General features: G+C 45.0%; 1 protein-coding gene across 1 annotated transcript in view; it reads right to left on the bottom strand.

Moving 5' to 3' along the window:
- Positions 1 to 19,604, bottom strand: part of sgip1a (SH3GL interacting endocytic adaptor 1a) — a 138,869-nt gene that overhangs the window by 7,263 nt on the left and 112,002 nt on the right. Inside the window, 9 exon segments of the mRNA XM_042322357.1 lie at positions 7,059 to 7,123; positions 7,359 to 7,561; positions 7,812 to 7,947; positions 9,366 to 9,521; positions 9,908 to 10,019; positions 12,001 to 12,060; positions 15,532 to 15,608; positions 15,610 to 15,659; positions 15,915 to 16,045. Of these exon segments, the coding sequence (XP_042178291.1) occupies positions 7,059 to 7,123; positions 7,359 to 7,561; positions 7,812 to 7,947; positions 9,366 to 9,521; positions 9,908 to 10,019; positions 12,001 to 12,060; positions 15,532 to 15,608; positions 15,610 to 15,659; positions 15,915 to 16,045 (990 nt within the window).

Below are 19,604 nucleotides of genomic sequence, written 5' to 3' on the forward strand. Positions count from 1 at the left end.
ACTGCATTATTTTAATGGAATATTGGCAATTTTAGCAGTTAATTTGACAAATTCATAGAATCATTGTTCTAAAACTGTCTGGCTAGCTAGCTAATACATTCTTCAAATTAATTATTTTATACAATATCTTATCACAGCACTGGCAAACCATAGTCAACCAACTCCCTGACCAAAATGGCTGACCTTTATCCCATCATAAGAAGGGTCATGTCCATTCTAGTATTTTATTTCCTAATTCCTAGGGTTCTTTAACTCATCTCTGATCATTATGACTGTTGGAACCATCACCAGACAGAAAGGGGCAAGAGTGAGTTAAATGGGGCAAAAGCCAAACGTCATGTACAGTAAGTCAAAGGTCATGTCATTATTAAAAGGGTCTATTCATCTGGACTAAAAAACACAAATGTATCCATCCATAGATAATTCAGCCCTATAAGGCAAACATTCAGGTAACTACCAAAATAGAGGAAACACCAACATAAAGTGTCCTAATAGGGCGTTGGGCTTCCACAAGCCAGAACACCTTTAATGCGCCTTGGCATAGATTCTACAAGTGTCTGGAACTCTAATGGTGTTTTGTTGACAGTGAGGGTCAATTGGGTTGAGATCTGGTGACTGACACACCTCTAAACCCCCTTTGAGTCCCCCCTTTCAAAGTAAATCTTATATCTCTTGACACATTCATGAAAATAGTCATGGCCTCTAAAACCTCAAGCTGCATACTGGACCCTGTTCCAACTAAACTACTGAAAGAGCTGCGTCCTGTGCTGTGTTGAACATAACAAACGACTCCCTAATCACCAGATGTGTACCAAACTCACTAAAAGTGGCAGTAATAAAGCCTCTTGAAAAAGCCAAACCTTGACCCAGCAAATGTTAAAAACTAAAAATCGGCCTATATCGAATCTACCATTCCTTTTTTAAAAGCTGTTGCGCCGCAACTCCCTGCCTTTCTGAAGGCAAACAATGTATACAAATTGCCTCAGTCTGGTTTTAGACCCCATCATAGCACTGGGACTGCACTCATGAAGGCGGTAAATGACCTTTTAATGGGGTCAGACCAAGGCTCTGCATCTGTCCTCGGGCTCCTAGACCTGAGTGCTGCTTTTGACACCATCGATCACCACATTCTTTTGGAGAGATTGGAAACCCTAATTGGTCTACATGAACAAGTTCTGGCCTGGTTTTGGTCTTATCTGTTGGAAAGATATCAGTTTGTCTCTGTGGACGGTTTGTCCTCTGATAAATCAATTGTAAGTTTCGGTGTTCCTCAAGGTTCCTTTTTACGACCACTATTGTTTTCACTATATATTTTACCTCTTGGTGATGTCTGTCACGGCCGTTCAAAGAAGAGGACCGTGGTGAGCGTACACACTTTTAATAGTACATGTCACCAACAAAACAAACAATACCAAAACAAACCGTGACGCTTAAGGTTGTGTGTCAAACAAAGTTAACTTCCCACAAAGACAGGTGAAAAAAAGGGCTACGTAAGTATGGTTCTCAATCAGAGGCAACGATAGACAGCTGTCCCCGATTGAAAACCCTACCCGGCCAAAACATAGAAATACAAATAATAGAGTATAGAATACCCACCCAACTCACACCCTGACCAAACCTAAATAGAGACATAAACAGGATCTCTAAGGTCAGGGCATGACAATGTCATCCGGAAACATAACGTTAACCTTTAATGCTATGCGGGCGATACACAACTGCACATTTCGATGAAACATGGTGAAGCCCCAAAATTGTACTCCCTGGAAGTGGAAAATTGTGGAAAAACTCGGGTCAAAACAGAGATGCTAGTTCTAGGTCCCAAGAAACAAAGAGATCTTACGTTGGATCTGACAATTAATCTTGATGGTTGTACAGTCGTCTCAAATAAAACTGTGAAGGACCTCAGGGTTACTCTGAAACCTGATCTCTCTTTTGACAAACATATCAAGAATATTTCAAGGATCTATTTTTTCCATCTTCGTAACATTGCAGAAATCTGAAACTTTTTGTTAAAAAAATGATGCAGAAAAGCAAATCCATGCTTTTGTTACTTCTAGGTTAGACTACTGCAATGCTCTACTTTCCGGCTACCCGGATAAAGCACTAAATAAACTTAAGTGCTAAATACGGCTGATAGAATCCTGACTAGAACCCCAAAATTTGATCATATTACTCCAGTGCTAGCCTCCCTACACTGGCTTCCTGTCAAGGCAAGGGCTGATTTCAAGGTTTTACTGCTAACCTACAAAGCATTATATCGGCTTGCTCCTACCTGATTTGGTCCTGCCGTACACACCAACACGTACGCTACGGTCACAAGACGCAGGCCTCCTAATTGTCCCTAGAATTTCTAAGCAAACAGCTGGAGGCAGGGCTTTCTCCTATAGAGCTCCATTTTTATGGAATGGTCGGCCTACCCATGTGAGAGATGCAAACTCGGTCTCAACCTTTAAGTCTTTACTGAAGACTCACCTCTTCAGTGGGTCATATGATTGAGTGTAGTCTGGCCCAGGAGTGTGAAGATGAACGGAAAGGCTCTGGAGCAACAAACTGCCCTTGCTGTCTCTGCCTGGCCGGTTGCCCTCTTTCCACTGGGATTCTCTGCCTCTAACCCTATTACAGGGGCTGAGTCACTGGCTTACTAGGGCTCTTTCATACCGTCCCTAGGAGGGGTGCGTCACTTGAGTGGGTTGAGTCACTGATGTGATCTTCTCTGGGTTGGCGCCCCCCTTTGGGTTGTGCCGTGGCGGAGATCTTTGTGGGCTATACTCGGCCTTGTCTCAGGATGGTAAGTTGGTGGTTGAAGAGATCCCTCTAGTGGTGTGGGGGCTGTGCTTTGGCAAAGTGGGTGGGGTTAAATCCTTCCTGTTTGGCCCTGTCCGGGGGTGTCATCGGATGGGGCCACAGTGTCTCCTGACCCCTCCGGTCTCAGCCTCCAGTATTTATGCTGCAGTAGTTCATGTGTCTGTGGCTCGGGTCAGTTTGTTATATCTGGAGTACTTCTCCTGTCCTATCCGGTGTCCTGTGTGAATTTAAGTATGCTCTCTCTAATTCTCTCTTTCGGAGGACCTGAGCCCTAGGACCATGCCTCAGGACTACCTGACATGATGAGTCCTTGCTGTCCCCAGTCCACCTGACTGTGCTGCTGCTCCAGTTTCAACTGTTCTGCCTGTGATAATTATTTGACCATGCTGGTCTTTTATGAACATTTGAACATCTTGGCCATGTTCTGTTATAATCTCCACCCGGCACAGCCAGAAGAGGACTGGCCAACCCACATAGCCTGGTTCCTCTCTAGGTTTCTTCCTAGGTTTTGGCCTTTCTAGGGAGTTTTTCCTAGCCACCGTGCTTCTACACCTGCATTGCTTGCTGTTTGGGGTTTTAGGCTGGGTTTCTGTACAGCACTTTGAGATATCAGCTGATGTACGAAGGGCTATATAAATAAATTTGATTTGATTTGAGCTAGCAGACCGGGGCTAGCAAGCTAGCAGACTGGGGCTAGCAAGCTAGCAGAAGGGTCTTATAGGGACATATCTTTGGAGGAAAGCTTGTTTTGGCCTCCGCGTGAATTGACGTTGATAGACCAGTCGTGATGGATTAATAGGGTTCCCGAGTCCATTTGGCAAGATAGGTGTAGTGGCCCAAGAAATTTGCCAAAGGATCTATATAGCTAACAGTCCAATATGCTCTACCCAGCTAGCAGCTAGCGGGCCGTGGCTAGCGGATGGGCATTCAGGGGACGGCGCGATAGCGAGGCCAGTTGAATACCCCCTCGAGCAAATTACGTCGTAGTCCAGTCATGAAGGATCGACGGGGTTCCGTGCCCCGTACCGGCAGTAGAAGGGGTCCGGGTATTGTAGCCCAGGAGTGGTGGGCCTCTTTAGCTAGCCGGGAGAAAGGGCCTAGCATGGGATAGCTCCAGGCTAATTGGCACTTGCTCTGGGACCGACGTTAGCCAGTACTCGGATAGCAGCTAGCTAGCTGCGATGATCCAGATGAAAAATGTCCAGAGCTTGCAGTAGGAATCCGTGAATTAATCCATGCTTTTGTCACTTCTAGATTAGACTACTGCAATGCTCTACTTTCCGGCTACCCGGATAAAGTACTAAATACATTTCAGTTAGTGCTAAACACGCCTACTAGAATCTTGACTAGAACCAAAAGATGTGACCATATTACTGATTTGAAGGTTGTACATGTTAACCATCAAGTCATTACATGGGCTTGCTCCTACCTATCTCTCTGATTTGGTCTTGCCGTACATTCCTACACGTCACAAGACGCAGGCCTCCTCATTGTCCTAGAATTTCTAAGCAAACAGTTGGAGGCAGAGCTTTTTCCTATAGAGCTACATTTTTATGGAGTGATCTGCCTATCCATGTTAGAGACGCAGACTCGGTCTCAACCTTTAAGTCTTTATTGAAGACTCATTTAGTAGGCCCTATGATTGAGTGTAGTCTGGCCCAGGGGTGCGAAGTTGAACGGAAATGCACTGGAGGGACGAACCGCCTTTGCCGTCTCTGCCTGGCCGGTTCCCCTCTCTCCACTGGGATTCTCTGCCTCTGACCCTATTACAGGGGCTGAGTCACTGGCTTACTGGTGCTCTTCCATGCCATCGCTAGGAGGGGTGTGTCACTTGAGTGGATTGAGTCACTGATCTGATCTTCCTGCCTGGGTTGTTGCCCCCTCGGGTTCATGCCGCGGGGGAGATCTTCATGGGCTATACTCAGCCTTGCCTCAGGGTAGTAAGTTGGTGGTTTGCGGATATCCATCTAGTGGTGTGGGAGCTGTGCTTTGGCAAAGTGGGTGGGGTCATATCCTGCCTGGTTGGCCCTGTCTGGGGGTATCGTCGGATGAGGCCACAGTGTCTCCTGACCCCTCGTGTCTCAGCCTACAGTATCTATGCTGCAATAGTTTGTGTGTTGGGTGGCTAGGGTCAGTCTGTTATATCTGGTGTAATTCTCCTGTCTTAGCCGATGTGTGAATTTAAGTATGCTCCCTCTAATTCTCTCGCTCTTCCTCTCCCTCTCCCTCCCCTCCCGGAGGACCTGAGACCATGCATCAGGACTACCTAGCCTGATGACTCCTTGCTTTCCTCAGTCCACCTGGTCGTACTGCTGCCCCAGTTTCAACTCTTCTGCCCGCGGCTATGGAACCCTGACCTGTTCACGGGATGTGCTACCTTGTCCCGGACCTGCTGTTTCTGACTCTCTCGCTCTACCGCACCTGCTGTCTCAACCTCTGAATGCTCGGCTATGAAAAGCCAACTGACATTTACTCCTGAGGTGTTGACCTGTTGCACCCTCTACAACCACTGTGATTATTATTATTATTTTTGGTTGTCTATGCATGTTTGAACATCTTAGCCATGTACTGTTATAATCTGCACCCGGCACAGCCAGAAGAGGACTGGCCACCCCTCAGAGCCTGGTTCCTCTCTAGGTTTCTTCCTAGGTTCTTGCCTTTCTACTGAGCTTTTCCTAGCCACCGCACTTCTACCCTGGGACACGACCCCGCCCTGTGCAACTGGGTACTGGACTTCCTGACGGGCCGCCCCCAGGTGGTGAGGGTAGGTAAAAACATCTCCACCCCGCTGATCCTCAACACTGGGGCCCCACAAGGGTGAGTTCTGAGCCCTCTCCTGTACTCCCTGTTCACCCACGACTGCATGGCCATGCACGCTTCCAACTCAATCATCAAGTTTGCAGACGACACTACAGTGGTAGGCTTGATTACCAACCACGACGAGATGGCCTACAGGGAGGAGGTGAGGGCCCTCGGAGTGTGGTGTCAGGAACATAACCTCACACTCAACGTCAACAAAACTAAGGAGATGATCGTGGACTTCAGGAAACAGCAGAGGGAGTAACCCCCTATCCACATCGATGGGACAGTAGTGGAGAGGGTAGTAAGTTTTAAGTTCCTCGGCGTACACGTCACAGACAAACTGAATTGGTCCACCCACACAGACAGCATGGTGAAGAAGGTGCAGCAGTGCCTCTTCAACCTCAGGAGGCTGAAGAAATTCGGCTTGTGTCCAAAAGCACTCGCAAGCTGTATCACCGCCTGGTATGGCAACTGCTCCACCCACAACCGTAAGGCTCTCCAGAGTCCCTCCAGGACACCTACACCACCCAATGTCACAGGAAGGCCATAGAGATCATCAAGGACAACAACCACCAGAGCCACTGCCTGTTCAACCCCGCTATCATCCAGAAGGCGAGGTCAGTACAGGTGCATCAAAGCAGGGACCGAGAGACTGAAAAACAGCTTCTATCTCAAGGCCATCAGCCTGTTAAACAGCCATCACTAACATTGAGTGGCTGCTGCCAACATACTGACTCAACTCCAGCCACTTTAATAATGTTAAAATTGATGTAAAAAATGTATCACTAGCCACTTTAAACAATGCCACTTAATACAATGTTTACATACCCTACATTACTCATCTCATATGTATATACTGTACTCTATACCATCTACTGCATGTTGCCATCTTTATGTAATGCATGCATCACTAGCCACTTTAAACAATGCCACTTAATACAATGTTTACATACCCTACATTACTCATCTCATATTATATACTGTACTCGATAACATCTACTGCATCTTGCCTATGCCGTGCTGTACCATCACTCATTTATAGATCTTTATGTACATATTCTTCATCCCTTTACACTTGTGTGGTGTATAAGGTAGTTGTTGTGAAATTGTTAAGTTAGATTACTCGTTGGTTATTACTGCATTGTCGGAACTAGAAGCACAAGCATTTCGCTACACTCGCATTAACATCTGCTAACCATGTGTATGTGACAAATAAAATTTGATTTGATTTGATCGACTGCTGACATTTTTGCGCGATTCTACATGTAAAATTGGTTTGCACTTAGTTCGCAAGTACTCTCGGCAGAAAAACGTTATTGATTTGTTTCAAGCCCTTAGAGCCTGTTGTTGTCATGACGCGACTTCACCAATTCTTTTTGATTAGTACTTTAGTGGAGAAGATGATAACAAGGCATTACTGATTCCTCCTGGGTATAAACAAGGTTATTTACCTCCATTTTCAGATTTCTGGGAAATATCAGGAATCTTCCACAGGATTCTTTGCTGCTCTGCATTCCTGGAAGAACAGAATCAAATGTGATCTGTTACTCTCTAAAAGCCAGGAAAAGGTTTAATCTGGGTCTGGGAAACGGGCCTTTTCAAACACAAAAAATGAATGTCAGGGCTGAGCCATAGAGCCATGGGATCTCTCCGAAGCAGCCTTCAACTTTTAATGATCAAATTAAGTTCATTTAATTCAAAAGAAATGTATTGTATTCAGTTATGACGTGCACTACACTATTCTGTCTTACCATGCGGCAGGGGGAAGCACAGCCAGTAGCTTGGTGACCCCTCCGTCTACGGGGATCAGGAACTGGACGTTGTTGAGCGCCACGGGCGTTGTCATGGAGCCGCCGTTGTACTTGTAGTCTATCCGGAGGTCCGTGCTGGTGGGTTCACACCGCCAACTGGCTGCCAGGTTCAGGGGGGTCGACGTGAGGCCTTGCGCGGATACCTGCACGCATAAACGATACAGAGGAAAAAATGCATAATAACATTAAACTGGAATAGTAACTATGGATACAGACTGGACAGGACAGACTTTAAATATCTGGTTTTAAATGGGTCAACCTTCGGGTCACAGAAGGAAGACATCACTTGATCTCTATGGATCAGCCTATAATCTAGTACCAGTTGCAGACAGAGAGATGGGCTGACCTGGTATTGGTTTCTGTATCTCTATAGTAGAACATAGTTCAGCTCACCTGGTATTTGAGCATGTCCACATTGTAGTATGTGGCCTGGGGTTTCTGCTCGGCCACCTTCTTTAGATGGGTCATCAGGTTTGGCATGTTCACCCAGAAGGTCTTGCAGTCAGGGTTGGGTGTTGTGGCGGTGTCACTATGTGGGCACGCAATATGCATTTTATCATATTATCTAATGTCATGATTGATCCATCTAATCTTAAGTCAACACATAGACAACAGAGTACAAGTTATCTTTGTATCTACAGTGCCTTGCGAAAGTATTCGGCCCCCTTGAACTTTGCGACCTTTTGCCACATTTCAGGCTTCAAACATAAAGATATAAAACTGTATTTTTTTGTGAAGAATCAACAAGTGGGACACAATCATGAAGTGGAACGACATTTATTGGATATTTCAAACTTTTTTAACAAATCAAAAACTGAAAAAATGGGCGTGCAAAATTATTCAGCCCCCTTAAGTTAATACTTTGTAGCGCCACCTTTTGCTGCGATTACAGCTGTAAGTCGCTTGGGGTGTCTCTATCAGTTCACTCTTCCATAAAGGCCAGATTTGTGCAATATACGACTGATTGTTGTCCTATGGACAGAGTCTCCCACCTCAGCTGTAGATCTCTGCAGTTCATCCAGAGTGATCATGGGCCTCTTGGCTGCATCTCTGATCAGTCTTCTCCTTGTATGAGCTGAAAGTTTAGAGGGACGGCCAGGTCTTGGTAGATTTGCAGTGGTCTGATACTCCTTCCATTTCAATATTATCGCTTGCACAGTGCTCCTTGGGATGTTAAAAGCTTGGGAAATCTTTTTGTATCCAAATCCGGCTTTAAACTTCTTCACAACAGTATCTCGGACCTGCCTGGTGTGTTCCTTGTTCTTCATGATGCTCTCTGCGCTTTTAACGGACCTCTGAGACTATCACAGTGCAGGTGCATTTATACGGAGACTTGATTACACACAGGTGGATTGTATTTATCATCATTAGTCATTTAGGTCAACATTGGATCATTCAGAGATCCTCACTGAACTTCTGGAGAGAGTTTGCTGCACTGAAAGTAAAGGGGCTGAATAATTTTGCACGCCCAATTTTTCAGTTTTTGATTTGTTAAAAAAGTTTGAAATATCTAATAAATGTCGTTCCACTTCATGATTGTGTCCCACTTTTTGTTGATTCTTCACAAAAAAATACAGTTTTATATCTTTATGTTTGAAGCCTGAAATGTGGCAAAAGGTCGCAAAGTTCAAGGGGGCCGAATACTTTCGCAAGGCACTGTACTACACAGAGGTCAGGACTATTGCAGTGCAGAGATTGCAAACACATACTGAGTGCTATACAACAACAACAACAACTCTGATGCATTTTACACATGAGAGTGCAGAATAACCTTGGAATGAGGTGGTTAGTCAGACCACTGGGATGAATTCACAGTGACTCCGAGCCCAGTCAGAACTGGACAGGTGGATTGTTTTGTTACAGTATGATTTTAGGCGTTCAATGTCACATGTTCTAAATGCTACAGGGCGTGGTGAGTTGTGTGAGGGGTGTTATAGTGGTCTTTACCAGCAGAGTAGCTGGGGATTAGGCAGCACATGCTCCAGCCAGCTGTAGTGGGTTATGCTGAAGGTTAGCACGGCAGGGGACGGGTTATTGGCAAAGTGGCGTGTGATCCCCGCTGGAAACGACAGCACCATCTCGCCTGTGATCTTCACAACACACCTTTAGACAGGGACACGGGAGGAGGAGGTTAGAGCGTCCGAAGGAGGACAAAGAGGAGAACAGAGTAAAGCAAGGAGAGAGATATCATAGAAATGAAATGGACAGAAGGAAAAAGAGTAAGAGAGAGAGTGGAGAGAAGTGGGAGAAAGATAGAAAGGGACAGAGAGAGACAGAGGGAGAGAAAAAGGGGGGAGAAAGAGAGGGTGCATACAGTGAGAGACAGAGAGGGGGAGAAAAAGGGGGGAGAAAGATAGAAAGGGACAGAGAGAAAAAGGGGTAGAAAGAGAGGGTGCATACAGTGAGAGACAGAGAGGGAGAGAAAAAGGGGTAGAAAGAGAGGGTGCATACAGTGAGAGACATCTCCTAACGTATTTGAGTGGACCTACTTGTTAGGGTTGGCTCCTTTGAAGAAGGCATTGACTGTTTCAGTAAAAGCTGCCGCCACTGGAAGGGTGTCCTGGGCCCCCATGGTGAGAGGGCTGGGTCCCCTGGAGCAGCCTGTTTCAGACAGCACACACACATTTAATAGCAATACAGAAAGGAGGGAGAGAGAGAGAGACTCACTCAGACCAAAAAAATGTTGGAGAGAGAGACAGAATGAAAAGCAGAAAGAGAGAAGGAAGACTTTCAGCATTAAACACAACCCATGTCCATAATCCTCACAAACCACCAAAGCTACTACTGTTCTCTCATCCCTGTCTTGGCTGCTCCACTACATCTCTGTCCTTTAGACTCCTCCCACTTCCTGTACTACACCCTCTATTTTCTGTTCCCTAACTCTCCATCTCTCAACAGCCATGTATGGATGAAGATGGAGAACCAAAGAGTGTGTGAGAGAATCACTGTATTCATATTTTGTATTTATTAAGGATCCCCATTAGCTGCCTACTCTTCCTGTGGTCCAGCACATTTAAGGCAGTTATATACAATTTATAATATTACATTTCGTAACACTTTACTCAATACATTTAGTGTGTTCCCTCAGGCCACTACTCCATTGTCACATACTGTATCTATGTAATTGAAATGAGAACCAATACCTGTGTATGATGTGTGGGTGGGTTTAGCTCCTATGATATCCCATTACCTTGTTAAATGAAATGTTGGATGTACTGTAAATCGATGTGAAGTCCCTCAAGACTGTTGGACATTGTTGTACAATTTCAGGTTTCACTATATTTACAGCAGGAGGGTTAATAAAGCCAGTTACCTGAGGAGGTTTGTTGTGTTTCAGAAACACTGAGAAGACTGACAGAAATAAAGAATGAAAAATAGTTTTACAAAGAGAGAGAGAGAGAGAGGACATGCGTATTCCAGACATACTGTTGATGCTGAGTCATTGTGACAAAATCAGAGAGAGAGATCAATATCCAAACCCAAAGGACCAAAGAGAGTGAGTCCACACAAAAAAGAAAATGACAAAAACAGAGATTAGTAAAGTACATGAAGAACGATCAATGATCAGGAGGCTGAAGAAATTTGGCTTGTCACCTAAAACCCTCACAACTTTTACAGATGCACAATTGAGAGCATCCTGTCGGGCTGTATCACCGCCTGGTACGGCAACTGCACCGCCCACAACCGCAGGGCTCTCCAGAGGCCGGTCTGCACAAAGAAACACCGGGGGCAAACTACCTGCCCTCCAGGACACCAACAGCACCCAATGTCACAGGAAGGCCAAAAAAATCATCAAGGACAACAACCACCCGAGCCACTGCCTGTCCACACCGCTATCATCCAGAAGGTGAGGTCAGTACAGGTGCATTAAAGTTGGGACCGAGAGACTAAAAAACAGCTTCTATCTCAAGGCCATCAGACTGTAAAACAGCCATCACTAGCGCAGAGGCTGCTGCCTACATACACACTTGAAATCATTGGCCACTTTAATAAATGGATCACTAGTTACTTTAATAATGCCACTTTAATAATGTTTACATATCATACTCATCTCATATGTACAGTATATACTGTATTCTATATTATCTATTGCATTGTAGCCTATGCCACTCTGTCATTGCTCCATATATTTATATTTATATATTCTTATTCCATTCCCTTCCATTAGGTATTTTTGTGGAATTGTTAGATATTGCTGCACTGTCGGAACTAGAAGAACAAGCATTTCGCTACACTAGCAATAACATCTGCTAACCATGTGTATGTGACCAATAAAATTGGATTTGATTTGATTATCTTTTAGGAAACGGCAGACTTGTGGACACCGAATGAGAAATGAGAACGAATGACGACGAGAGGAGGAGTGTGAGGAATAAGACAAGAGGGCTGGATGTAGAGGGGTGCAGCAGTTCGTTTGGAGGGAGTGAGATGTGGCCATGACTAAAGGAGTGAGAGGAGTTAGAGGAGGGGGAGGAGATAAAGGAGGGGGGAGGAGTTAGAGGAGAAGCTTGCACAGATGAGGCCTGGGTGACCCCGGGTGAGTGTGTGCACTGCAGTTAGCCGTTGTGCAGACACAACTTACCTTCAAAGGTTAAATAAAACTTCCCTCTGTCAAACCAAACCAGGGAAGGCTGGTCATTCTCTGTGGTGGGGCAGGGAGGAGGGAGAGTGGGTGAGGAGGGTGGGTGAGAGGAGGAGGAAGAGAGAAGGACAGTAGCATGAGTCACATGGCAGGTCCATCACACAACACAGTGAGGTGAGGTGGGGTAAAGAGGGGTGCATGGCACAGCAAGCCAAAACACCAGAAAAGGACAGGAACAAATTGTGCGTGACCCTGTGTGTCTGTGGGTCATTTCACACTATAGTCCAACCCGAACCTTACTGTGCAGGCTCAGATCATATTCTTTCCACATTGTCCTTTCCAGCATGGTTCCAGGAAGCAACTGGACACGCCAGATAAGCTTAGTACAGCTCGGCTTATTAGTGTGAAACAGTCACGTGTGGGTGCGTGGGAGGGGGTTGGAGGTTGGACCAGGTGAAGTTAGGTATCTGTTGGTGGATGGTGGGTGTTGAGTCTCTTGGAGCATGGAGAGAAAAAGCCAAGCCTGGAGGAGGACTGACTGGGAATGACACCCATCATACAATACTCATCTACACACTGCTATAGAAAACATTCATTACCATTACTTGAATCCTTTTAAATCACATCCTCCTGTCCTAATGCTAATATTCTAACGTTTTTTGTGCCATGCTTTGTCTTTCAATACAGATGGAGCCTGGCTGTTGGATTGTCTGTGGACCACAGAAGGAGTAGCTGCTGCTTCTGCAAAAGATAATGGGGATCCAAATAAATAAACAAATCAACCTGATGACATACACCAGGGGGCAGTCATGAGGGTAAAACCATTGGTGGAGGAGGGGAGTTGGTCGAAGGGATCAGTGTTAAGGTGCGACTGCTTAGGGGGTGATTGGGGCCATTGGGCGTAGTGAATAGATGGCTGGAGTTGATTGATTGAGTGAAGGATGACTGTGGGTGAAGACACTAGAGAATATGGGCAGGTGTTCTGATGGGGGTGGTTAGTGAAGTGGAGAAACATGTTCCCATGGGGTGGAGTGAGAGAGAAGAGGCGATCTGGGACAGAGGGAGGGGGGTAGATGGGGGTCAGGGTGAGAAGTTTGGAAGCTGTCTGTCTGTCTGCCTGCCTGTCTGTCTGCCTGTCTGTCTGCCTGTCTGCCTGTGTGTTGTTCTGAGTGTTGAGGAGAAGGTGGCACAATATTTACCAACTGGCTAGAGACACTCATTTTCCTTCCAGATTTCAAAATATGATCTGTCTGTATCATAGTGTGTGTGTGTGTGTGTGTGTAGCTCAACACCAACTATTTAAAATAGGCTGCTACAATCATGCAGTTTAGCAGACTTAAGGACCATGTGGATGCCTGGGAGCGGGAGCGAAGGATGATTGTATGGCTGGCTGGCTTTATGGAGAGTACATGGACGCAGCTGCAGGGAACAGCATGACTTTTTCTACAAAACAGTGCAGAGGTAAAGATGGCTGTAGTAGATCGCTTTAGATAGGTAACTGCTGTTTGACTTGACATGTAACCAAACTGGAAATGTTATCCCGGTGCTGAGGTAGTGAGTAGCAGCTCATTCTTTTAGAATGTTATGTGTTCTATTGACTGAAGTGAATGAAGCTACAGCAACAAGGTGATAATGGCTGGAGGAAATTTTGCTTGTTTTTGCTGTTCTCCAAATTGCATTAGAGAGTTTTTAAATTGTGTAGAAATGCAGCAAATTAGCTTCAATTCCTTGGAGGAATACCCCCCCACCCCCACCCTCCCCCTTTTACTTTTCCATTCCCTAGGTTTATCTGAAATGACGTCCCTGGAGTGTGTGTTTGTGTGCCTGGATCTCGATGCCACAGAAGCTCTTCAGACAGACTACACTCTTAATACACATGAACACACACTCATACACACACAGCACTGCAGACTGCAGAGTAACAGCATGCTTGAAAACACAGTGCTCTCCATACAGTACACACACAATGACTATCATACAAAACAAGGACGTTGCTGTGGTGAGGGCAGGACAGCCAAAGATGCCGGTTTTCGGAAGCTGAAAAAGAGATGCATGGCATTTCAGCTTCCTGAAAAAAGTATCCTTGGGATACTTTGATGTGAGAGTATGTGAGTAAGATAGGCAGTGAGAGAGGTGTTCCACCATTTATCAAAGTGAAAAAATGAAACGTAATCTGTGGCGTACTCCAATATCTCAGTTCAACATCTACTCCCCTCACAGGATGGCTGCCTTCCATTCTGAGACGGCTTGACAAAATCAAACAAAGCAAGAACATTCTCATGGATGGATGACGTATGACATCATCATGGGTAAATAGGCATCACCGGACCCCTTCCAGGTCCCAGCCCCTGCCCCTTCCTCTCAGATAGCCCCCTCCCTTCATCCACACTATACTGTACCTGCCAGAGAATCAAAAGGCCTCCCAAATGTAGGCAGTTTGTCTACAAATGCATCATCTTCTGACATCACGTCAAGCGACAGCCCAAAAGGAAAAGGGACAAAGACAAGAGCAAAAACAAAACAAAAAGAACGCATATCAAAACAAAGGAGAAATCTAACTGAAGAATTGGTGACAATTAAAAACGTACAGTGTCAAAGTATGGAGGTCATGTTGTGAACTCAAATATTATGGCTGGATGAAAAAGGTTGAGGAAAATAATCAACGGGATGCGAAACACAAGGTCTGATCAGAACTGTGGGTTCTCCGCTCGCTAAGCCTATTTTCTACTGTTCTCTTTATTTATCTAACGGAAATATGACACATGCATATTGCTTTGTGTATCTAACAAAAACAGTAAATACCCAGCAAACCTTTACCACATTATGCTTCAATTAAGTGAAGATTTACAATGTCGCTCTTTGGGTTTAATACCATATGTTCCTTATGACGGCCTGTATTGTGTTGTAATATACTGTACTGTAGGTTCCTTTTCCCCTAGCTGAGTGAATGGTTACAGTATATTTAACCATTACATTATGACTTATTAGGCATTTCTATTCTTGAAAATCCTATACCACATTCACAGAAATGCAGTGTAATACATTGAGTGAATACTGTACTCGAGCAGATATACACTGAGTGTACAAAACATTAAGAACACCTTCGGGCACCCCCTTTGCCCTCAGAACAGCCTCAATTTGTCGGGAATGGACTCTACAAGGTTTTGAAAGCATTCCACAGGGATGCTGGCCCATGTTGACTCCAATGCTTCCCACAGTTGTGTCAAGTTGGCTGGATGTCTTTTGGGTGGTGGACCATTTTTGATACACATGGGAAACTGTGTGAAAAACCCGCAGTGTTGCAGTTCTTGACACACTCAAACCAGTGCGCCTGGCACCTATTACCATACCCCGTTGAACGGAATCTAAATGGATGCGGCCATCTAGGTAGGAGAAATTGACCAAACCACACAGGCAACACGGGCAACACAGCACAGACTACCACAGTAGCACAAATAACCACACTAGCTCAGATAGAGATAAGAGATGATGGTGTACACACACCTGACACAGAAAGGGTGAGATTTTTACCGACGGTGGGGGTGGTGGCTGCACTCAGGGAGTTGTTGGAGGAGATAGAGGAAGTGCTCTCGGCCCGGGCCAGGGGGCAATGGAAGGGGGCTGGAAGAGTGACTGCCCGGGGGACTGAAGGGCCGGCTCTGGGGGGACACAGAGAGAGATTACAGGATTTACTAGTATCACTGTTTTTATGTTCAGACACCCTCACAGTTCAGCATACATTTTTGGGGGGCTAAAAGTGAAACCATAAAAAATGGAAAGTACAGATATTTCAAGATATGGAGGTACCATACAGTATAAACATCTTAAGAGGGGGAGTGTACTTTTTGAGGCGGGATTTGAGCTGTTGTTTCTGTTTAAGTACAGTGTAAATAGAGATGGACGATATCACATACCATGTCCCCCTTGCTGGGTTTCCCAGGGGGCAATTTGGGTCGTGAGGTGGGGCGTGGAGGGGGAGGGGGAGGGCTGCTGAAAACCGCTGATGGAGCTGACGGTGTAGCAGGACGAGCTGGAGAGGATGCTCCTGTATGGGGACAAGAAGACATTTGGGTTACAACATCATGACATCACTATCCAGAGAGTTAGAACATCATGACATCACTGTCCAGAGTTAGAACATCATGACATCCCTGTCCAGAGAGTGATAACATCATGACATCACTATCCAGAGTTAGAACATCATGACATCACTATCCAGAGTTAGAACATCATGACATCACTATCCAGAGTTAGAACATCATGACATCCCTGTCCAGAGAGTTAGAACATCATGACATCACTGTCCAGAGAGTTAGAACATCATGACATCACTATCCAGAGTTAGAACATCATGACATCCCTGTCCAGAGAGTTAGAACATCATGACATCACTGTCCAGAGAGTTAGAACATCATGACATCACTATCCAGAGAGTTAGAACATCATGACATCACTATCCAGAGTTAGAACATCATGACATCACTGTCTAGAGAGTTAGAACATCATGACATCACTGTCCAGAGAGTTAGAACATCATGACATCCCTGTCCAGAGAGTTAGAACATCATGACATCACCGTCCAGAGAGTTAGAACATCATGACATCACCATCCGGAGAATTAGAACATCATGACATTATCATCCAGAGAGTTAGAACATCATGACATCACTGTCCAGAGAGTTAGAACATCATGACATCACCGTCCAGAGAGTTAGAACATCATGACATCACCATCCGGAGAATTAGAACATCATGACATCACTGTCCAGAGAGTTAGAACATCATGACATCACTGTCCAGAGAGTTAGAACATCATGACATCACTGTCCAGAGAGTTAGAACATTACAATCTGAGGAGATCTTTGAACATGAAAACAAAAACTGACCAGACGACAGAGTCAAGAACATCTACTACATTCTGGAATAATGATTGGTTAACCTGGTTTCCTGTTTACAGAACATTATGTTTGATTGAATTGCTACTGAGCTGAATTGGAAAGAATTCCAGTGAAACACAACACACACCAGTCCCATGGTTGCCTGTTCAGTGTTCAGTGTGAATTTTGATACAGTGCTATTTGGGTTGTTAACTGGATTTGTCCCACTGTACTTGCCTTTTAATTTAAAAAAGTGTAATGTCTGAAATTTGACTGCATTGTTAGTTAGGATCTAGGAACATAAGCATTTCGGTGCACAACTATAACACCTGTTAAACTGTGTACGCAACCAATAAACTTTGATTTGACTTGGGCCAGTCCATTTATTGAGAGACTATTTTCCCACAGTGGGACAAGACATTCCAGGCCAGAATTTCCACTCATCCTGACGTTCCGATGCTGCGTCAGCGAGATCTGTCCCAGCTGTGTTTTCAGTCTTCAATCCTGGTTTCCCATTCCCTTTGTGTTAAACTAAACAAACGGTCCTTGTCCTCATCATGGTCATGTACACTACACGGTCTGGTCTACAGAAGAACAATACTACATAACAGAGTTTGTGATGATTGTAAAGCAATATTGTGTGTGGTGTAAATCACTGTAGCCCTTTCCTGCAGGCCTCTAGTGGCCTCATGGCTGGACTGTTATTCATATTTTTAATAATTTCATAATTAATAAACATTATTTAAAAGAAGACGCAAAACATCCAGTGTTTTTCCTCGTCAAATGGTTTAGCTATATTTCAGCAAGACTGGCCGCTCATTAGGCAGGATTAGGCGGCTGGCGCAGATTGACGAGGACCAAGATGCACCTCCAACAACAAATATAAAACCACAGAATTCTGCCCAAAAACAATGCTAATTTCTCTCAACCAGTGGCATATAGGCATTTTAGGTGAGCGCTGATGCTGCCCTGTGATAAGCAGTGCCCACTTTGTCAAAGGCAGAGACACAAAATATTTATCTTGTCCATTCCCAGCGTGCCTCTCCAGGGTGCTTTTGGAGAGATGCATCGCTTCAGCACTCCACCAACTTTCTGTCAAAAAAATGATCTAATATAAATCATGTAGCAGATATAGTATATGGTAGAAATAGTACAGTATGTGGCCTTTCTGTAGATTACAGGCTGGAGATAAAATGGATGATAATGTAATGAGAAGGAAACTTTATCATCATGCAGGTTTCTCCGATCAAATAACCTAAATTGCGCCGAATCAAATAAAAAAATGTGCTGACATGCTAACAACCTAAATCCTAAAAACAGGACAGGTCCAGGTAAAACATACATGTCTAGAATATGATGTATTTTCAACTTTCATTCAGAATTTAAATTGAACCTAACTTCAACGTCTGGAAAATACATATTTTAGATGTCTTTTCAACAACATTTTGCTTACTGGAACTATTCTAGTTCTGCGGGGGGTGTCACTTTTTTTGTCTCACCTAGGGTGGCAGATCAGCCTGGACCGCCCCTGTATTTCAGTTTTCGTGTGATATATATAAAGTGTAATATTGGGATGCAAACACAAAATGTAATACATTTCAACTCTATATCTGACATGGTACAGGTTTCTTCTTTTTTTAAGCCCATAATCATCTGCATGAGGTGTATACTTTTGTTGAAAAGTAGATTTGTTTAAGACCAAGAAACACTCTGTGTGACCCTGATTTAGCCCCCTGCCGTAAAGGTTAAATAGACAGGGAGAAATGGGTTCATTGGCTGAGAGTTCTCAACCCAATTCTTACTGATAACACACACACACACACACACACACACACACACACACACACACACACACACACACACACACACACACACACACACACACACACACACACACACACACACACACACACACACACACAGACAGACAGACAGACACACACACAGCCACACACAGCCACACACACACACACACAGCCACACACACACACAGCCTCAATGTGATATACTGTTTTGTAAGACAAGCTGACATCTAAACAAGAGCAGGCAGGGTTTCTGTACTGTACCTCCACAGCTCATATACAGTATGTCATGTTTTTAACTTTGACAATTGTGATATGGGAGTCAGTCACCATTAATCTAGCAACATTAAAGAATGTAATGACGATATCTCCTATTCACAGTAGATTTCAATGAGCCGCTCCAGGCAAAGAGCAAACCACACCAATCTAATCATTGCCTTCAATAGATAGTCAGTTAAGAACCAACTCTTTATTTACAATGACAACCTATCAAGTATGTGCTTACACTGGCTAACTGCATGATACAGCAGAAATTCTCTACAACACAGACAGACTGATTCTGACAGAGGTCAGGTGGGTTTTTCTGTTATGGATGAGTGTGACGCTTCGGGTTACTCACCACTACCCATGGACACAACTGCCCTGTACGTAGGGGGTGGAGGAGGGGGAGGCGCAGCACGGGACACCTGGCCAACATCTTTGGGCGAGGCGGCGGTTTCAACAAGGTCCTCGTTCGATGGGGCAGGTGGGACAGGCGGAGCTGCCCCTTCAGGACTCTTCTGTTCCTCCCCGACAAAGACAAGGGGTGGGGGGATGGTGCGTGAGGGCTCGTCCACAACGGCAGGGCCAGGGGGGCTGGTGGGGGAGACAGGTGTTCTTGCTTTGGGAGGAGAGGGGACCACAGGAGGGACAGGGGCAACGCTGG

This window comes from Oncorhynchus tshawytscha, linkage group LG05, assembly GCF_018296145.1.
Source record: "Oncorhynchus tshawytscha isolate Ot180627B linkage group LG05, Otsh_v2.0, whole genome shotgun sequence".
Taxonomy (NCBI): Eukaryota; Metazoa; Chordata; class Actinopteri; order Salmoniformes; family Salmonidae; genus Oncorhynchus; species Oncorhynchus tshawytscha.